General features: G+C 43.4%; 1 protein-coding gene across 10 annotated transcripts in view; it reads left to right on the top strand.

The window, feature by feature from the left end:
* CRCP (CGRP receptor component) overlaps positions 1 to 17,939 on the top strand; it is a 101,118-nt gene that overhangs the window by 30,753 nt on the left and 52,426 nt on the right. For 5 of the 10 annotated variants that reach the window (XM_067706003.1, XM_067706009.1, XM_067706005.1 and 2 more), the window contains exon 2: positions 17,352 to 17,388. In XM_067706003.1, the coding sequence (XP_067562104.1) occupies positions 17,352 to 17,388 (37 nt within the window). Of the gene's footprint in view, positions 1 to 8,776; positions 8,995 to 15,987; positions 16,087 to 17,351; positions 17,389 to 17,939 lie in introns of those variants that run through there. The other 5 variants (XR_010934852.1, XM_067706000.1, XM_067706002.1 and 2 more) reach the window with 4 other exon arrangements.

The following is a 17,939-nucleotide window of genomic DNA, read 5'->3' as shown; positions in this document are numbered from 1 at the left end:
TGGGTTGATGGTTTTTAGCCCTCACTCAAGAGTGGAATTACTTGGAGTTCCTAGAATGCATCAGGCTGTTGCAAGGTTTCCTAAATGCTCCTCCCTGTGCCTGGAATGCCTTCCCTCGCTGTCTGTCTTGCTACTCCCATTCATCTGTCAGCATTTGAGCGAAGCATCATCAACGTTGGGAAGACTCCCTGCTGATCCAGGTATCCAGCTCTGGGCTCCCATGTGATCCTGGAGAAGCATCTAGCAGTCTTTCCCTGAATTGGGAGCACTGTAGTTGTGGTTTCTGGGTCTTCTCCTCCACCCAATTGTAGGCTCCTTGGAAGCAAGGCCTCATCCTCTTTATCTCTGTGACCCCCTAACCTCTCCTGTCTTCTCCCACAAAAGCCCCAGAACAGGGCTGCAGCAGGCCCCTAGGTGGGCAGGGAAGCCCTTGAGACCAGCTGTGAGCCATGTGGTCCTGACAACTGAGAGAGTGCTGTGGCAAACCCCTGGGATCTACCTGCTAGTGTCTTGAGGCCTGACATCCCCTCCTGGGAGGTCAAGTGTCAAAGCCAGAGGTACTTTGCAAATATGAGGTCACACTCCTGAATACCCAGCAACATACAGGGATCAAACCCTTTGGCAAATGAATTGAGGCTGGAAAGGGTGTTGGGGAAGTGTTAAAAAATGCTCAGTCTCACTGTTAAAAGCCTCATGAATCTGGGTATGTATGGATGTGTGTGTGTGTGTACATATATGTACATATAGACGATGGATGTATCAGCTTTATTGAGATTTAATTGATACACAATAATATACAAATATTTAAGTGTACAATTTGGTATGTTTTGACATATGTACACCCATGAAAATACACCATAATCAAAATAGTGAATGTACCCATCATACCCAAAATTGTCCTTTTCGCCCTCTTCATAATCTCCTCCTGCCTCTCCCCATCCATCCCCAAGAAAACACTGCTGCACTTGTAACAATAGATTAGCTTACATCTTCTCTATATATATACATGGAATTATTATATATATGAAATTATTATATTTTTTTCATTTGTCTTTTCTCACTCAGCATAATTATTTGGAAATTTATCAATGTTAGTACATGTGTCAATAGTTCATTCCTTTTTATTGATAAATAATATTCCATTCTATGGATATACCACAATTTATTTATCCAGCTGCCTGTTGATGGACATTTGATTTGCTTCCAATTTGTGGTTGCTACAAATAAAACTTGCATGTGCAAGTCTTTCTGTGGACATATGCTTTCACTTCCCTTGCATAAACACCTGGTCCTCAGGCCTTTGAACTTGGACTGAATTACACCACTGGCTTTCCTGGTCCTCCAGCTTGCAGATGAGATTTGGGGACTTTTTGGCCTCCATATCAGCATGAGCCAATTTCTCTAGATTATAGTTATAATAACTTTTAACGTCCTTCTCTGATTTATTAATCCTTCTCCTCATTACGGTTCACATTTTCTTGTCTTTTTACATACCTAGAAATTTTTGGATGCTAGACACGAGGTCTTTATCTTGTTAGGCGTTGGATATTTTTGTCTTCCTATAAATCTTTTCGAGCTTTTCTCTGAGATGCAGTTAAGTTACTTGGAAACAGTTTGATTCTTTTGGGTTTTGCTTTTCATTATCTCTTAGGTCAGAAGCAATGCACAGTCTAGAGCTAATTATTCCCCACTAGTAAGGAAAGACCTTCTTGAATACTCTACCCAGTGAATTATGAGTTTTCCCAGTCTGGCTGGTAGGAATAGGCACTATTCTTTTTAATCCTTTTGGATGGTTCTTTCCCCAAACTCAGATAGTTTCCTCACATGCGTGCACTAATCAGTAATGCACTGAATACTCGCAGGGAACCCTCGGTAGACCTTCACAGTTCTCTTCTCCCTGTTACTCTTTTTGATGAACTCTAAAGTCCTCTGTCTCTCTAGGCTCCACTTTTTTTTCTCAACTCAGGGGGTCTGCCAGACTCTGCCTCGGTTCTTCCTCCCTGCATCATGTCCTTGGAACTTTATCAAAATAGTAAGCTGGATTACTATAGGGCTCACCTCTTTTGGTTCCTGTCTCCCAGGAATCACTGTCTTTCATTGAAAAACTTTGTTTCATGTATTTTGCCTTTTTAAAAATTTTTATTATTTATTTAAGCTGCGCTGGGTCTTAGTTACAGCATGTGGGCTTCTTAGTTGTGACATGCGGACTCCTAGTTGTGGCATGTGGACTCTTTAGTTGTGGCATGCATGCGGGATCTAGGTCCCTGACCAGGGATCGAACCTGGGCCCCCTGCATTGGGAGTGTAGAGTCTTACCCACTGGACCACCAGGGAAGTCCCTATTTTGCCTTTTTAATTTTGCTTTTTGGTTGTTTCGCGTGTGATGGTAAATCAGATCCCAACTGACTCTATCTTGGCCAGGAGCAAAAGTCTGGTGGCAGATACTTAACACAAAAGGTAAGGGTGGCAGAGTCAAACTTACCTTGGCTTAAATTCCAACTCTGTCACTTACTGTAAAATGGGGGCAGGGCAGTCTTTTATATCCAAATGGCTATTTGATCTTTTTCCTCAGACGTTTAAAAGACATCTAAAAGTCAACATGTTCAAAACTGAACCCCTGATCTCCGCACTCCTGACTGTGATTGTCATTTTGTGTTTCCCATGACAATAAATGCCAACACCAACCATCTATTTGCTCAGACCAAAACCCTTGGACTCCCGTTTTTCCTCACACCCGAATCTGATCAGTCATGTAATCCTGTTGGATCTATTTCAAACTATATCCAGAATCTGTTTCTCTCACTTCCACTGCTTCTTCCTGGACTGAGCCACCATCATCTTTTCCCTTGACTCTTAGTTACAACAGTCTTTCCTCTGGTGTCCCTGCTTCTACCCTTGCCCTTGGAAGGTCCCTTCTTAACACAGGAGCAGAGGATCCTTTTAAAATCTAAGTTAGGTCACGGTACTTCTCTGTTCAAAACACTCCTTTGGCTCCCCATTCTGTTCAGAGTGAAAGCCAACATCCTTCCAGTGGCCTAGAACTCAGTGACCTGCCCCGCTTCCTCCTTCCTTACGTCTCTGTCCTCTCCTGCTGTGACTTTTCGCTCTCTACTCCAGCCACACTGGCTCGGTGTGGTCCTCAAACATCCAGGCCTGGGGACTTCCCTGGCGGTCCAGTGGTTAAGACTCCATGCTTCCACTGCAGGGGGCACAGGTTCGATCCCTGGTCAGGAACTAAGATCCTGCAGGCCATGCGGTGAGGCAAAAAAAAAAAAAAAAACCAAAACAAAACAAAACAAACAGGTGTTTCTGCCGTGTTTTTTTTTTTGTTTGCTTGTTGTTTTGTAAAAATATTTATTTATTTGGCTGCGCCGGGTCTTAGATGTGGCACTCGGGATCTTCATTGAGGCATGCGGATCTTTTCAGTTGAATTTTTTGTTGCACCATGCATGTGGGATCTAGTTCCCCGACCAGGGATCAAACCCGGGCCCCCTGCATTGGGAGCGCAGAGTCTGGACCACCAGGGAGTTTCCTGCCATGGGGTCTTTGTACTTCTTGCTGTTCGGTGTGTGTCACTCCCTCACCTTCTTCACGTCTCTGCTCACATGTCACCTTCTCAGAAAGTGAGGACTTTCCTTGACTACCTTGTTTAAAGGAGCAGTTTGCTGCTGCTTCTCTCTCGCCTCCTCACCTTTATTTTTCTCCACAGCACCATCACTCTCTGACATACTGTATTTGTCATCTATTTGTTTATTTGCACTTGTCCCTGCACACTAGAATGTGAGTGATTTCTGTCTGTTTTATTTTTTAATGTACTCCAGGTACCTAGAACATTGAAGGAACACAATAAGTATTTGTTAAATGAAAAAAAAATAGAATGAATAAATGAGTAAAAATACCTAGCTTGTATGATTTGTTGTGAGAATCTGAGTTAATAATATATGTAAAATCTCAACACGAGGTCTGGCAGGTGTACAGTCGGGGCTCAATAAATGTGCTTTCATTGCTATTATTATTATTTTTAATTTTTGGCTGCACGCGGGCTTTCTCTAGTTGCTCTAGGCGCACGGGCTTCAGTAGTTGTGGCACGTGGGCTCAGCAGTTGTGGCTCGCGGGCTCTAGAGTGCAGGCTCAGTAGTTTTGGTGCACAGGCTTAGTTGCTCTGCGGCATGTGGGATCTTCCCGGACCAGTGCTCGAACCCGTGTCCCCTGCATTGGCAGGCGGATTCTTAACCACTGCGCTACCTGGGAAGTCCCTCATTGCTATTATTGATAATAATAACTGTGCTCCCAGGAGAAGAGGGAGTCAGGGAGGAAAGGGAGAGGTTCTTACCTTATTACATCTCCTGAGCATCATCCTCAGAAATCCAAAACTCTGACTCCTGCCAGAGGGAAAAAAAAGGAAGAAATTTAGAGGCAGCCTGAGGCATTTCCTATATATAAATAAAACAAGAAACAAACCAACAACGATAGCTGATATTTGTTGAGCTCTGTGTGCCAGGCACTATGCTAAACATATTATAGGGCTTCCCTGGTGGCGCAGTGGTTGAGAGTCCACCTGCCGATGCAGGGGACATTGGTTCGTGCTCCGGTCCGGGAAGATCCCACATGCTGCGGAGAGGCTGGACCCGTGAGCCATGGCCGTTGAGGCTGCGAGTCCGGAGCCTGTGCTCCGCAACGGGAGAGGTCACAACAGTGAGAGGCCCGCGGTACTGCCAAAAAAAAAAAACATATTATATAGTGATTATGTACTTAGATCCTCACAACCACCCTTTGTGGTCAATGCTATAATTACTCCCATTCTGCTGATGGGAATACTGAGTCTGGGAGAGATTAAGTGACTTGCCCCAAAACACCCAGCTAGGAAGTGGCAGAGCTGAGAATGACTACCAGTAGTCTGGGCACGAAGCCTGTGTTCTGTGCAAGCAGCAATAACATCCGTCTGAGGAGCCTTGACCATAGGGAAACCTTCTGTGTCCATTCTCGTTGCCAGCTTGGGGGTCCATGACTGTTCAGACAATGGACCACACCCATTTTCAGCTGAGGGCTGAGTGCTGTACGGAATTTACCTGCCTTGGAAGAATGAAAACCTTGCCTAGCCTCTCTCCCCTAAAATTTCCACCTTGGTACAGCAAAAGAGTCTTGGAAGGGTCTAGTGCAGAACAGGGAGGAATCCCTAATGTTGACAGGAGAGGTGAGGTTGGAGTTGGCCAGAGAACAGTGAGAACCCTGGCTCTGACACTTCCTGACTCCTCTCTGAACTTCACTTTCCTCTGTGTGAAATGGGCTGATTATAGTGCTTAACTCTGAGGACTCCCGAGAGAAGTGAATGAGACCCCGCTAACGCCATGCCTGGCATGCATCCCCATAGGGATTTTGTGAGGATTAGATGAGTATACACATGTGAAGAGCTTAGATCAACTCTCTGGCAGCTGGTAAGCATGCAAGTCTTACTATTCTAGACTCTCCCTGGGTAACTTCACTTTAAAGGCTTCAATTTCTACTTATACTTTCAAAAGCTCTATCTGCTTATTTTCTTCTGAGCTCTAAACCTAAAAGCTTCAGTGTTCAACAGGACATTTCCACTTGGGGGGCACACGGGCTTTGCTCATTCTTTGTATGTATTTAATACCTCTGCCTAAAAAGCCAGCTGTTAAGGAAAACAAAGTCATTTTCTAGGGTGGTGTGATTTGGGTGGCAAAGAACAGAGACTCGTTAGGCAGCCTCAAGTTAGGAAAGTTTCAGGGAGGCCCTGAGTGGGGACACGCCAGGCAGGAATTTCAGCTATGGACCGGCCCAGCTTTGTTCCCTGGGTTACCTGTTGCGCAGGCTCCTTCTGGGCAGCCTTCCCTTGGGGGAGGGCCTCTCTCCTGACTACTTGGCTGCCTCCATGCCATAGGTTGGGTGGCTGCATATGGCCCCCAAAGTCTTAGGGTAGCATCCCTTGGAGAACCTGGAGTCTTAGGGTAGCATCCCTTGGAGAACCTGGAGCTTAGCCATTTTATCATGGGGTCCTCAAAGACCCCATGATCTTTTGTATTGATAGTCCTCAAACTATCAATACAAAAGAAAAAAATTTTTTTTCTTTTGTATTGATAGTTTTAAAATAACATGTATATCGAAAACTATTTTTAGGGCTTCCCTGGTGGCGCATTGTTTGAGAGTCCGCCTGCCGATGCAGGGGACACGGGGTTTGTGCCTCGGTCTGGGAAGATCCCATGTGCCGCGGAGCGGCTGGGCCCGTGAGCCATGGCCGCTGAGCCTGCGCTTCCAGAGCCTGTGCTCCGCAGCGGGAGGGGCCACAACAGTGAGAGGCCCGCTTACCGCAAAAAAAAAAAAAAAAAAAAAAAAAAAAAAAAAAAAAATTTTTAAATTCCGAATGTGTAAAATTAAATGTTAAAAATTCCCCTCACTTCTCTTCCAAGCAATCCCCACAGGCAAATACCAGTAAAAAACATTTTAATGGCTTTATTGATATATAATTTGGCTACCATACAATTCACCCATTTAAAGTGTACAACTCAGTGTTATTTAGTGTATTCACAGGGATGTGCAACCACTACCACAATCTAATTTTAGGATATTTCTGTTTCCCTCCAAAGAAAGTATCCATCAGCTTTCCATCACCACCCTAGCCCCTCTCCCAGCCCTAAGCAACCACTAATCCACTTCCTGTCTCTAGATTTTTTTGCCTATTCTTGGACATTTCATATATATGGAATCATACAATATGTGTGTCTGGCTTCTTTCACTTAGCATGTTTTTGAGGGTCATCCATGTTGTAGCATGTATTAGTACTCTATTCCTTTTTATTGCCAAATAGTATTCCATTGTATTAATATTGCATATTTCATTTATCCAGTCATGGCACAATTTTTTAAAAAAGTAAATGTATTTATTTATTTTTGGCTGCGTTGGGTCTTTGTTGCTGTGCTCAGGCTTTCTCTAGTGGCGAGCAGGGGCTACTCTTCGTTGCAGTATGGGCTTCTCATTGCGGTGGCTTCTCTTGTTGCGGAGCATGGGCTCTAGGTGCCCAGGCTTCAGTGGTTGTAGCTTGCGGGCTCTAGAGCGCAGGCTCAGTAGTTGTGGCACACGAGCCTAGCTGCTTTGCAGCATGTGGGATCTTCCCAGACCAGGGCTCGAACCCGTGTTCCCTGCACTGGCAGGCAGATTTCCAACCACTGTGCCACCAGGGAAGTCCCAGTCATTAGTCACTATTAACAATTTAATACACCTCCTGTATTTGTTCAGATTGTCTGGGTTTGAATCTCTACTGGACAACTTCCTAGAGGAATGACTTTTGGTAAATTATAATCTCTCCAAGCTTGGCTCAGTTTCCTCAGTAGTAAAATTTGAATAACAAAGGAATCTACCTCATAGAGTATCATGGTTGTACTGTCACGGTAATTATTATTTGTTGAGCACTAAGTATGTGCCAGGCATTTTAGGTATCTAACAGATAGATCTATGATTTACAAATTAGGGAACTGAGGTTAGGAGAAGTTAGGTAATCTCCCAGGGTTAAACATCCCCTAAGAAATTGATGGAGGTAAATAGAATCACAGGCTGCCTGCAAAGCCTGCACTATTACTGTTAATATCACGGAATAGCAAAGCACTTATCAAGGGCCTTGCAAAGAGAATGTGTTTAGTAAATGATCTGATATAACTATTAAAAAGTGGGGAAAAAAGACATCTGCCATTGTTAATTTTTGGCATATTTCCTTCCAGTCTTTAGGAAATATTTCAAACCATACCAAAATTCCAGAAAATAATAGACATCAACCTTTCACCTTTTTTTTTTTAAGAACACAAAATTTAGTAGATTAGGTGGCTCTATCTCCCATACCCTTAGGTATTTTTTTCCCTATGCTTATTTTTCCTTAGGTTATTAGAGTCACACCACATCATTTTCCATCTTTTAAATCCTATCTTGAGCATTTCCCTAGCATATCAAATTATGCTACATGGTTTCTCATGGTCACATATATTGATATTATACTGTATGGTTCAAACATGATTTATCAATTTCTCATTGTTGGGTATTTAGGCTGTCTCCCAGCAAAATTATCATTACACATCGATCTTTCTTCAAGCATCTGATAATTCCCTTTCGACAAATTCCTAGGAAGGCTGGAAGGTCACAGACTGCTTGTCATTCAAGCTCTTTGTACTTTCCTGCCAAATAGCTCTGAAGAATGGGAAATGGGAGAAGGGAGGCGGAGATTTTTTTCCCCCACTTTTTAGAACGTTTTATTCAATTATAACACACATAGAGAAAAATGCACATAAGCGTGCAGCTCACTGACTTTTTAGAAACAGAACACACCGCGTGCCCAGCACCCAGGTCCTGAAATAGAGCATTTCCAGCGGCCCCGGGCCGTCTCACCCCTTGCCATTGTTACTATTCCCGGTTTTTTTTTTTTTTTTTGCGGTACGCGGGCCTCTCACTGTTGTGGCCTCTCCCGTTGCGAAGCGCAGGCTCCGGACGCGCAGGCTCAGCGGCCATGGCCCCCGGGCCCAGCCGCTCCGCGGCATGTGGGATCCTCCCAGACCGGGGCACGAACCCGTGTCCCCTGCATCGGCAGGCGGACTCTCAACCACTGCGCCACCAGGGAAGCCCCCGGGGTGGGGTTTTAATGCCGCAAAGGCCTACTAATCCGATTACGTCTTTGGAAATTTACTTTCTTCATACTACTTAGATATAACTTAGACCACGAAAACGTGAGCTAAATCCTGTCTGCAAACGCTTAACAGTCTGAAGTCGAGCTGGGCGTAGAGGACAGGGCTCGGATGGCTAGAGAGACATGCAGGGCTCGCGGCCCCGCCGGGTCCTCCAGGCTCCCGGTGTGCAGCGCGGCGATCCCGGCGTGCACCGCGGCGCGCGGAGCCGGCCCCAGGGAGCTCGGCGTGGACGCCCGGTGCGGCGGCGGGGCTGTGTGGAGCTTCGCGGGTGCTGTCGGCCGGAGGCGAAGAGGCGGGGTCGACATGGAAGTGTAAGCAGCTCGGGGCGCGTCGCTGGGTTTGGGCCGACGCCCACAGCTGGCGACCGCTAGACCCTGGGAGCCGGGAGACATGCGCCTGGGGCGACCCCTCGTCACGGTGGGGAGGGCGACGGATCGGGAGGCGAGGGAGGAAGGGGCTCTCGCTCTGTCCCTCCGAACCTTCGCCCCCACGCCCACCGCGTGCCCAGCACCCGGGGCCGAGTGCCACTTGTCTCGGCTGCCTTTCAGGGTGCCTGTTCCCTCCCTCATCCACTCACTAGCGTTGCAGGCGTCACGGTGGGGAGCCTGGCCCAGTGTTGGAGCGGGAACTTCGAAGGTACAAAGCCCTGAGTCCGGCCTGGAAGTACTTGGAGGAGAGATGGGTAAATGCTGGGGTAGAGCTTTGCTTAGGGGCAGTGGGCTCCTTTGGAACCCTAACTCTGAACAGGTGCTGTCCAAGTTTGATGAGAAGCATTTAGCTATTTGTGTGTGTGTGTAGGGAGGGAGTAAAAGCCATTCTAACAGTTTTAACTCCACATGGTCTTTTCCGTGTCTGCTCATTGTACCGGGTGCAAATGGAAGTTTTTGTAGCTACTCTGTATGTGGATTTTTGCACGGTTGACGTTAACTTGTAGGCATACTGTATTGTGTTCTCTTTGCCACCGATTATTTAATATTGATACTTTCTTTTATGTTCTTTAGCCTGTTTAATGTCTACACGTACTACTGTTTTTCAGACTTTTAAAAAAACACTGTATGTATATGTAACTGAAACGAAAGCTTCATGAGACAATGCAGTGTGCAGTACACTCTGATAGCCTCTTTTATTAAAATAGGGTGTAGACCCACTAAACTGATTTTGCAATCCACTAATGGGGTTTAATCTGCAATTTGAAAAACATGCATAATATTACTCTAGCCCAAGACGTCATTATCAATTTTTCCCTCTTTATTAAGCATTTTCTGTCAGCATACAGACCAGCTTTAATTTATCTATCTTAAAAGAAAAATCCCTTGTCTATCCCTACATCCATGTCCACCTGTTGCTCCCTCTCTGCTTCCTGTCACCAGAAAACTTCTTAGAAATGTTGTTTATCCCCTCATTCTCTCAATCATTCTTTTGGGCTTTCATCCTCACCAGTCTACAGAAATGGGTCTTAGGTAGGTTACCTGAGCCTTCCATCTTGTCAAATTCAGAAGTTGATTTTCTGGCCTCAACTTCCTTGATCCCTTAGCAGCAATTGATACAGAAACTCAAGACACTCTCTTGGCTTTGTGACGTGCTCTCTTGGATTTCCTCCTACATCAAGGACTACTTCTCAGTCTTCTTTCCTAGCCCTGCCTTCCTTCCTTGCTTGGGCTTCTAAATGTTGAAGTATTTTAGGGCTCAGTCCTGGGACCTTTTCTCTCCACATTCCCTTGGTCATTTTACCCATCTGTATGCAAATGATTCCCCAGAATATATTTCTAGCCCTTTTCTCTTATCCATCCAGTTGCTTAAACCAGAAATCTAGCCCTCTTTCCTCACTGCTAAATCAAGTCCATCAGCCAGTCCTGTCATCTCCACGTTCAGAATGTATTTTGAATGGAGCACCATCCCCACTGCTAATTTTGTAGTTCATCATCTCTGGTCCAGATTAAGCAATAGCCTTTGGTTTCCACTCTTGCCCCGCCCCCTCCATTCTGTTTTCTGCACAGCAGCCAAAGTGAATTAAAAAATATTAATTGGATCAAATCACCCCCTGTGTAAAAACCCTTCATTGCTTTTCTGTGTGCTTAGAGGATATCTGCATCTCTTAGTAGGACTACAAGACCCTATGTAACCTCACCCACTCACCAACCTTGTCTCTTGCCACTGTCCCCTCCCGCAAAGAGACACACTTTCCACTGGCAGTCAAGTAATTTTGGTAACTCTCCAAGCCCTTGCATTGCTGTTCCCTCTACCTGGTAGACTTTTCCCCCTGTCCTGCCCACTTCTTATCTTTTTGACAGCTCAGGTTGAGTGTCCTTTTTCAATGTTGTTTTTCCTCTTTGGTAAATCCAAAATAAGTCCTGCTTTTTGTCTCTCATAGAACCTTTGTTTACTTTTCCCTTAAATAATTACAAGTTCTGATAATAGATGTATGTTTACATGTCTAGTGTATTGTCTCCCTCTTGAGAGTGTAAGTATCATGAAGGCAGGGACCAGTGTCTGTTCCCCTAGTGCTTAGCAGCGCATCTGGCACACAGTAGCCCTTTGGCAAACACAGTTGGCCTTCTGTATTTGCTGGTTTAAACCCCCAGTGGTGGGTTTCACATCCACAGACACAGAGGGCTGACTGTACTTGTGGAGTGAAGTAATATAACAATACTTCATTAATTTAATAAATTAAATTAATATAAATTATTTAGCTGGTTTCCTGATTGCTGAGCATATAGATTTTCTGATTTTCCTAAGTGAAATGGTTTCAATCAAGAGTTTTTTCTCCTATATAGTAACCTGTCAACTTCTCCCAAGGAGTCAGTGACTCATCAAGAATTTTGTGGCTAGAGTTTGTGGGAAAATGAGGTTTTCTGAGGTAGGCATGTGGTTTGGGGGTGGAGGGGGCCCCTGGAATGAGACTGTCTGGAGACCTAATTCTGTGTTTTTTTGGCCCCAGCATGCGGCATGTGGGATCTTAGTTCCCCGATCAGGGATTGCACCCGTGCTCCCTGCCTCAGAAGGGCGGAGGCCTAACGGCTGGACCGCCAGGGAAGTCCCTGGAGGCCTAATTCTAGTTCTTGCCTGGCCTCCAGTATGAGGTGTGACCTCTGGGAGTGTGGTCCTTAGGATCTTCAGGAGACCCCTAGGTCTCTGAGAGGGCAAACACATTGTACCTTTGTTAGGCATTCCCAGGACCTGCAGTGAGGAGGCATGGATGGAAAACTCCCCTGAGTTTTTACTACTTTTTTTTCTTCAATCACTGAGTAACTACCTACTGTGTGAGTGATACATATAGATAGACACACACTAGAAGTTTTTTAAAGGTAAGGAATATTTATGCTTTATTTGGTTGAACGATAGACTTTAAAAATAAAAACTTTTTTTTTTTTGCGGTACGTGGGCCTCTCACTGCTGTGGCCTCTCCCGTTGCAGGGCACAGGCTCCGGACGCGCAGGCTCAGCGGCCATGGCTCACGGGCCCAGCCGCTCTTTAGCATGTGGGATCCTCCTGGACTGGGGCACGAACCCACGTCCCCTGCATCGGCAGGTGGACTCTCAACCACTGCGCCACCAGGGAAGCCCTAAAAATAAAAACTTTTTGACCATCACGTCGGATAAAAGGATATAAAATATTCATAGCAAAATTAAGTATTTGTATACTAAGGTATTTGCTGTTTGGCTAACTTTCTCTAATGCCTCGGGACTATTTATATGCCTGGAAAATTTTGTGTTCATCCTTTTATTCTTGAACTTAGTATACATAGTTACAGAAAATGGAGTTTCTTCCACATCATCTTTTTGAGATAGTGTCAGAATTTCCTTCTTTTTACAGCTGGAAATACTGAGGTTTAGAGAAGTTAGCTAATAGGTCTTATAGCAATTCAGTAACAGGACTGGAAAGAGGATAATTTGCTAGCTCCCAAGTGAATGCTACAGTTTAAATTGTTCATTGACTTTGAAGCTGCTCAGTTTTCTTGGACCAGAGTTTAGCTTTTCAGAACAGGACTTGAGTCAGTAACATAGGTTAAACATAGGAGAATTTGAGCAATTCTGTTTGTCATTGTGTTTGTAAGAGTTAACTCTGTGGCAGTTAATAGGCACTGTTTGCTTGGACTTTTTTGTGCATGTGTGAGTCTCTAAGGAAAGTCTGTCAGTAGATCATTTTGTTCTGTTTATTCAGAATTTGATTTTCTGAAGTAGTTGTTTGTGTCCATTAAATTGACTCAGCAAGTTAAGCAGATTTTACAGGTTAAATTTCAAATAGTACATCAGCTTCAGTCAGCTAATTCATGACTTAAGGAAATTAAGTGACTGCCTTCCTGTAAGTATAGATTCAGACAGTCTTTAAAATTCACTTGGAATATTTGCTTTAAACATCTGTAAGTAAAATCAGTACCATTCTAAGTCCTACAGGAGAGTATGAAGTAAAAAAACATTGGAGGAGAATGTCCTCAATTACAAGTTATACTAATGTATTTTTTTTTTAACTTCATGGAATTCTTTAGTTTTACATCTCCATTTTTCTCAACTTTTTACCTTGAAAAATTTCAAACCCATGGAACAGTTGCAAAAAGAGCATCTCAAGTTCCTTTATATCCTTTACCTGGGGTCACCATTTGTTAACATTTTTGATATATCTGCCTTCTCTTTGTTACACATGCCTACATTCTCTCTCCACACACACTCTTTACTGAACCAGTTCAGAGTTGTAGAGATGTCATTTTATCAGTCTTAAAAAGACATTCTCCTGTGTAACTGCAATACCATCATCACACCCAGGGAATTTAGTGCTGATATTACCACTATTATTAAAATGCAACCTATATTAAAATTTCTCCAATTGTCCTAATAATGTTTTATCTGGATTTTTTTAAAAAATTGATTCAGGATCCAATCCAGAATCACACATTGCATTTAGTTGTCAAGGTTCTTTAATCTCCTTTACTCTGAGAACAGTTTCTTAGCCTCTTTTTGTGACATTGACATCGTGACAAATGATAGTGATATTTGAAGAATCTAGGCCAGTTGATTTGAAGAAGGTTTCTTAGGTTGGGTTTGTCTGATTATATTCTCATAACTACATTTTCTGACAGGATTGCTATAAGGGATGTTTCCTTCTCAGTGCATCACCTCATCATTATTGGTGCTGTTAAATTGGATAACTTGATTAAGTTGATGTCTGTCAAATCTCGCCATATCCTGTTCTCAACAACCTGCCACTTCGTGGTGGTTACAGTAACTTCTTCAGGATAAAAACTGCCTTCAAAAAAAATTTCCCAATACACACAGTTCATTTAGGACTCAAGGAAAGGCAGATACTGTACTCGTTGACATTTAACTGAATAAAGGAATGCCTAGCATATTTTGGCATTTACTCCATTAGTATTTAGCTGGGTAAAAAAATTATTTATCTTCCTAATAAAAGAATCAATGAATAAATCAGCTTCTGCCCACCAGAGTGCAAGACGCTGTACTTTTTAAACATCCATTGTTCTCCTGGCTCCAAAACACAGGTTCATGAAAATATACATAAAAGAGAGTTCCTTTCCTTCTTTGTGTATTGGCTCTAGAAAAGGCAGAAGATGTGTTCTTTGGATTCTTGCAATTAACAATATTGACTTGGGCAGTGGGGCAGTAATTTGGAAGAGACAAGGACAGATTTCCCAGGCCATGGAATAATCTACATGACAGAGGGGGGCTGTGATTTGGAAATGAAGTTGTCACCGTGGCACCTGGGATGGATCCACTGGCCTTGAGGAAAGATAACATGTAATTTTTGTCACCCTGTTCCAGGAAGGGATGTTTTAGTTCCCCTGAATGTTAGGGCATGAAGGGAGTTGTAATTCAGTTTCAAGCAAAGATAGGAGGAGGCCTTGTGGGGTGACTTCCTGATTAAGTAGGCAAAGATGACGTGTGGTTTGATTAGTCATTTTCAATTTTATTTATTTATTTATTTATTTATGGCTGTGTTGGGTCTTCATTGCTGTGCGCAGGCTTTCTGTAGTTGAGGTGAGCGGGGGCTACTCTTTGTTGCAGTGCATTAGCTTCTCATTGTGGTGGCTTTTCTTGTTGCGGAGCACGGGCTCTAGGTTTGCGGGCTTCAGTAGTTGTGGCACACGGGCTTAGTTGCTCTGTGGCATGTGGGATCTTCCTGGACCAGGGCTTGAACCTGTGTCCCCTGCATTGGCAGGCGGATTCTTAACCCCTGTGCCACCAGGGAAGTCCTGTCATTTTCAGCTTTAAATGAGCCATATCACATACTCTAATTATGCATTATCCTTCCTGTGTTAGGTTCCATTTATTTATTTATTTAAAAATTTCAATTTATTTATTTCTGACCGCGTTGGGTCTTTGTTGCTGTACGCAGGCTTTCTCTAGTTGCGGCGAGTGGTGGCTACTCTTTATTGCAGTGCGTGGGCTTCTCATTGCGGTGGCTTCCCTTGCTGCGGAGCACGGGCTCTAGATGCGCAGCCTTCAGTAGTTGTGGCACTCTGGCTCAGTAGTTGTGGCTCACCGGCCGTAGAACGCAGGCTTAGTAGTTGTGGTGCACAGGCTTAGTTGCTCTGTGGCATGTGGGATCTTCCCAGACCAGGGCTTGAACCTGTGTCCCCTGAATTGGCAGGCAGATTCTTAACCACTGCGACACCAGGGAAGTCTCCTAGGTTCCTTTTAAGTATGGTGTTCTTTGTGACCTGAGTTCCATTGTGGTCATTTGGGCAAAGCAGCACTTTTGTGAAATCCTGGCTGTTTGTTGAATGACCAGTAGCATTTGGAAAGCTTCATGGGCTGATTTGATTAAGTGCTGACATTACTGTGCTGATGACCTAAGGCCTTGGTTGAAGCCTGCGTTAACCAACTGCTTGTTTTGCTTTATTTATTGACTGGGGAAACCACCCATCTATTTGGCTCATGTTTTTGAAATTTTGTGTCCTCAATTTCATCATATAGCCCCATTCCTAGTTTAAGAACAAACAGTAATCTTTGTTGTACATTATGTCAAGTCCATACTCCTTCCTGAAGTTTTAGGATTCTGCATTACTGGTTTCCATTTGTTCAATCCTGTTTTATTTTTCACAATCCCATAGTTATTGTCCACTTCAGTTAGGCTTTCTACTGTGTGCCCTTGAGCAAGTTTTTAAATCTCTGAGCCTCAGTTTCATCATCCAGAAAGAAGGAATCATAATAGCTCCTACATCACAGGGTTTTTAATGAGAATTTAAGTGAGGTGATATCTTTTAACAGTAATAGCCTTCGTTCAGGAGAACCTAATAAGTACCAAGAACTGTGTTACACTTTTAAAATTTGTTTTCCTTTCATCCTCAGAACGGCTTTATGAAGTAGGAAGAAGTGGTGGTTGTGGTGGTGGTAGCCCAGGCAGTAGTGACAATAGATGGTATTTATTGAGCACATACTGTGTTCCAGGTACTTTACATGTTTCAACTCAATCCTGTAACAATGTTACAAGGTTGATACTACAGTTGCCATTTTATAGATGAGAAAATTTAAGCATAGAGAGGTTAAATAACTTGCCCAAATTCACATAGCTACTGGTTGGTGGAGCTGGGTTTAGAATCCAGGCTACATTTCTAGGTACTAGTTATGTGCATTTTTTGTTTTATATGGGGATGCTTAACGGGGGTTAATTAACTCACTGAAACTCACATACCTTGTAAGTGGCAGAGCTGGAATATGAACCTAGATTTGTCTGATTTCAAAACTGTATTCTTTTAAAATTGAAGTATAGTTGATTTACAGTGTTTCAGGTATACAGCAAAGTGATTGAGCTATACATATATATATTATGTATATATGTATTCTTTTTCAGGTTCTTTTCCATTATAGATTATTACAAGATATTGACTGTAGTTCCCTGTGCTGTACACTATACAGTAGGTCAAAACTATGTTCTTAATTATTATACTGTACTGCCTCCAGACTGTTAAAAACAATAAGTGCTTTCTGATGTGATACTGTAGAATGGATCAGTTGTAATTTAATTCACGTCACATTGCTGTCCTCATTCATACATGAAAGATGACGTTTTGCCTTGATGGACCATTGCCAGTGCTCAACACCTGAACTCTAGTGGTTGAGTTGATAGAAAAGATGAACACCTTGGGAGTTTTGTGGGTATCTGGCAGGATTCCAGATGTTGCTGGAATTTCCAGTAGTGATGTTAGTGTTAAGGATCCCATTTCTGGTGATTCAACAGGAGGACTTGGCTGCCCAAAATGTCAATAGCCGATGGAAGGCAGATGGTACTGTAGAGAGGACATGGCTGTGGGATGAGGTGGCACTCTGTTTCTCCAGTTAATTCTAGCACCCTCTGTTTATTGACATCCCCCTACTCCTGTGGTTTTGCCCCCGTGTTCTTCCTGTAACTATCTTCCCCTAGATATCTGACTTCTCAACTTTTGCCTGCTTGGACCAGGGATAAGTATAGTATTTTAATCACCTACTTGGTGTTGGATGTGTGATATACTGTGCCTGTTAAAAGGAGAATTTGCTCTGAATTTGTCCATCGCCAGCTAAACCAGTAAGACTTAGGACGTTTCTCAATTTTAGGTTGTAGTCCCCAAATTTCTGAACTGTGCTACTGAATCTTGACAGAGGGATTATTTTGTAGATATTTAATTCCCACAGAGGGGTGTGAGCCCAGACTGATGATAATTTACTTTATTTTGCAGGAAGGATGCCAGCGCTGCGCTGCTCAGTAACTATGAGGTAAATAGCTTTGGACTATTGTGTTTTCCTCTCTGATCGGTTGCCCTTTGCTTCTGAAGATTATTCAGTTCGTTTTGGTTAGAAATGACTGAATTCCTTTAGATTTGCCACTTTAAAATAGGAGAGATGGCACCATCTGGTGGACCTTGGAATAGTCTTAGCTTGGTAAATTATATACAGTAATTCAGGGAAGCTGGGAAGCCTTTAGTTTACTGTAGGCAATCTTCTCCAAATCCCAAAGATTTTAGATCTTCATTTGGGATGCCTTCCTGTGATGGAAACATCAGTTTTGGAACTGTTTCTGTTTGCAGAAGTTTTCCATTAAAATGCTTAACGCCTTTTCCTAATTACCACTCTTTAGCTGTAAAATGCTTTTGTAAGTTATTATTTTGATCCTCATAATAGTCTCATAAGTATTAACACCTTCATTTTGGAAGTGAGAGTTTAGTGACTCACCATTACGAATAACTTAGTAGGAAGTAACAGGTTTGGAATTTGGGGGCTTGAGGATTGGGTTGCTGGGGAAAGAAAGGAAAGAAGTTGGTGAGAGG

Source organism: Pseudorca crassidens, chromosome 15 (genome assembly GCF_039906515.1).
Source record: "Pseudorca crassidens isolate mPseCra1 chromosome 15, mPseCra1.hap1, whole genome shotgun sequence".
In the NCBI taxonomy this organism is placed as follows: domain Eukaryota; kingdom Metazoa; phylum Chordata; class Mammalia; order Artiodactyla; family Delphinidae; genus Pseudorca; species Pseudorca crassidens.
Note: the sequence above shows the minus strand (reverse complement) of the source record. Positions and strands in the feature narration are given on the sequence as shown.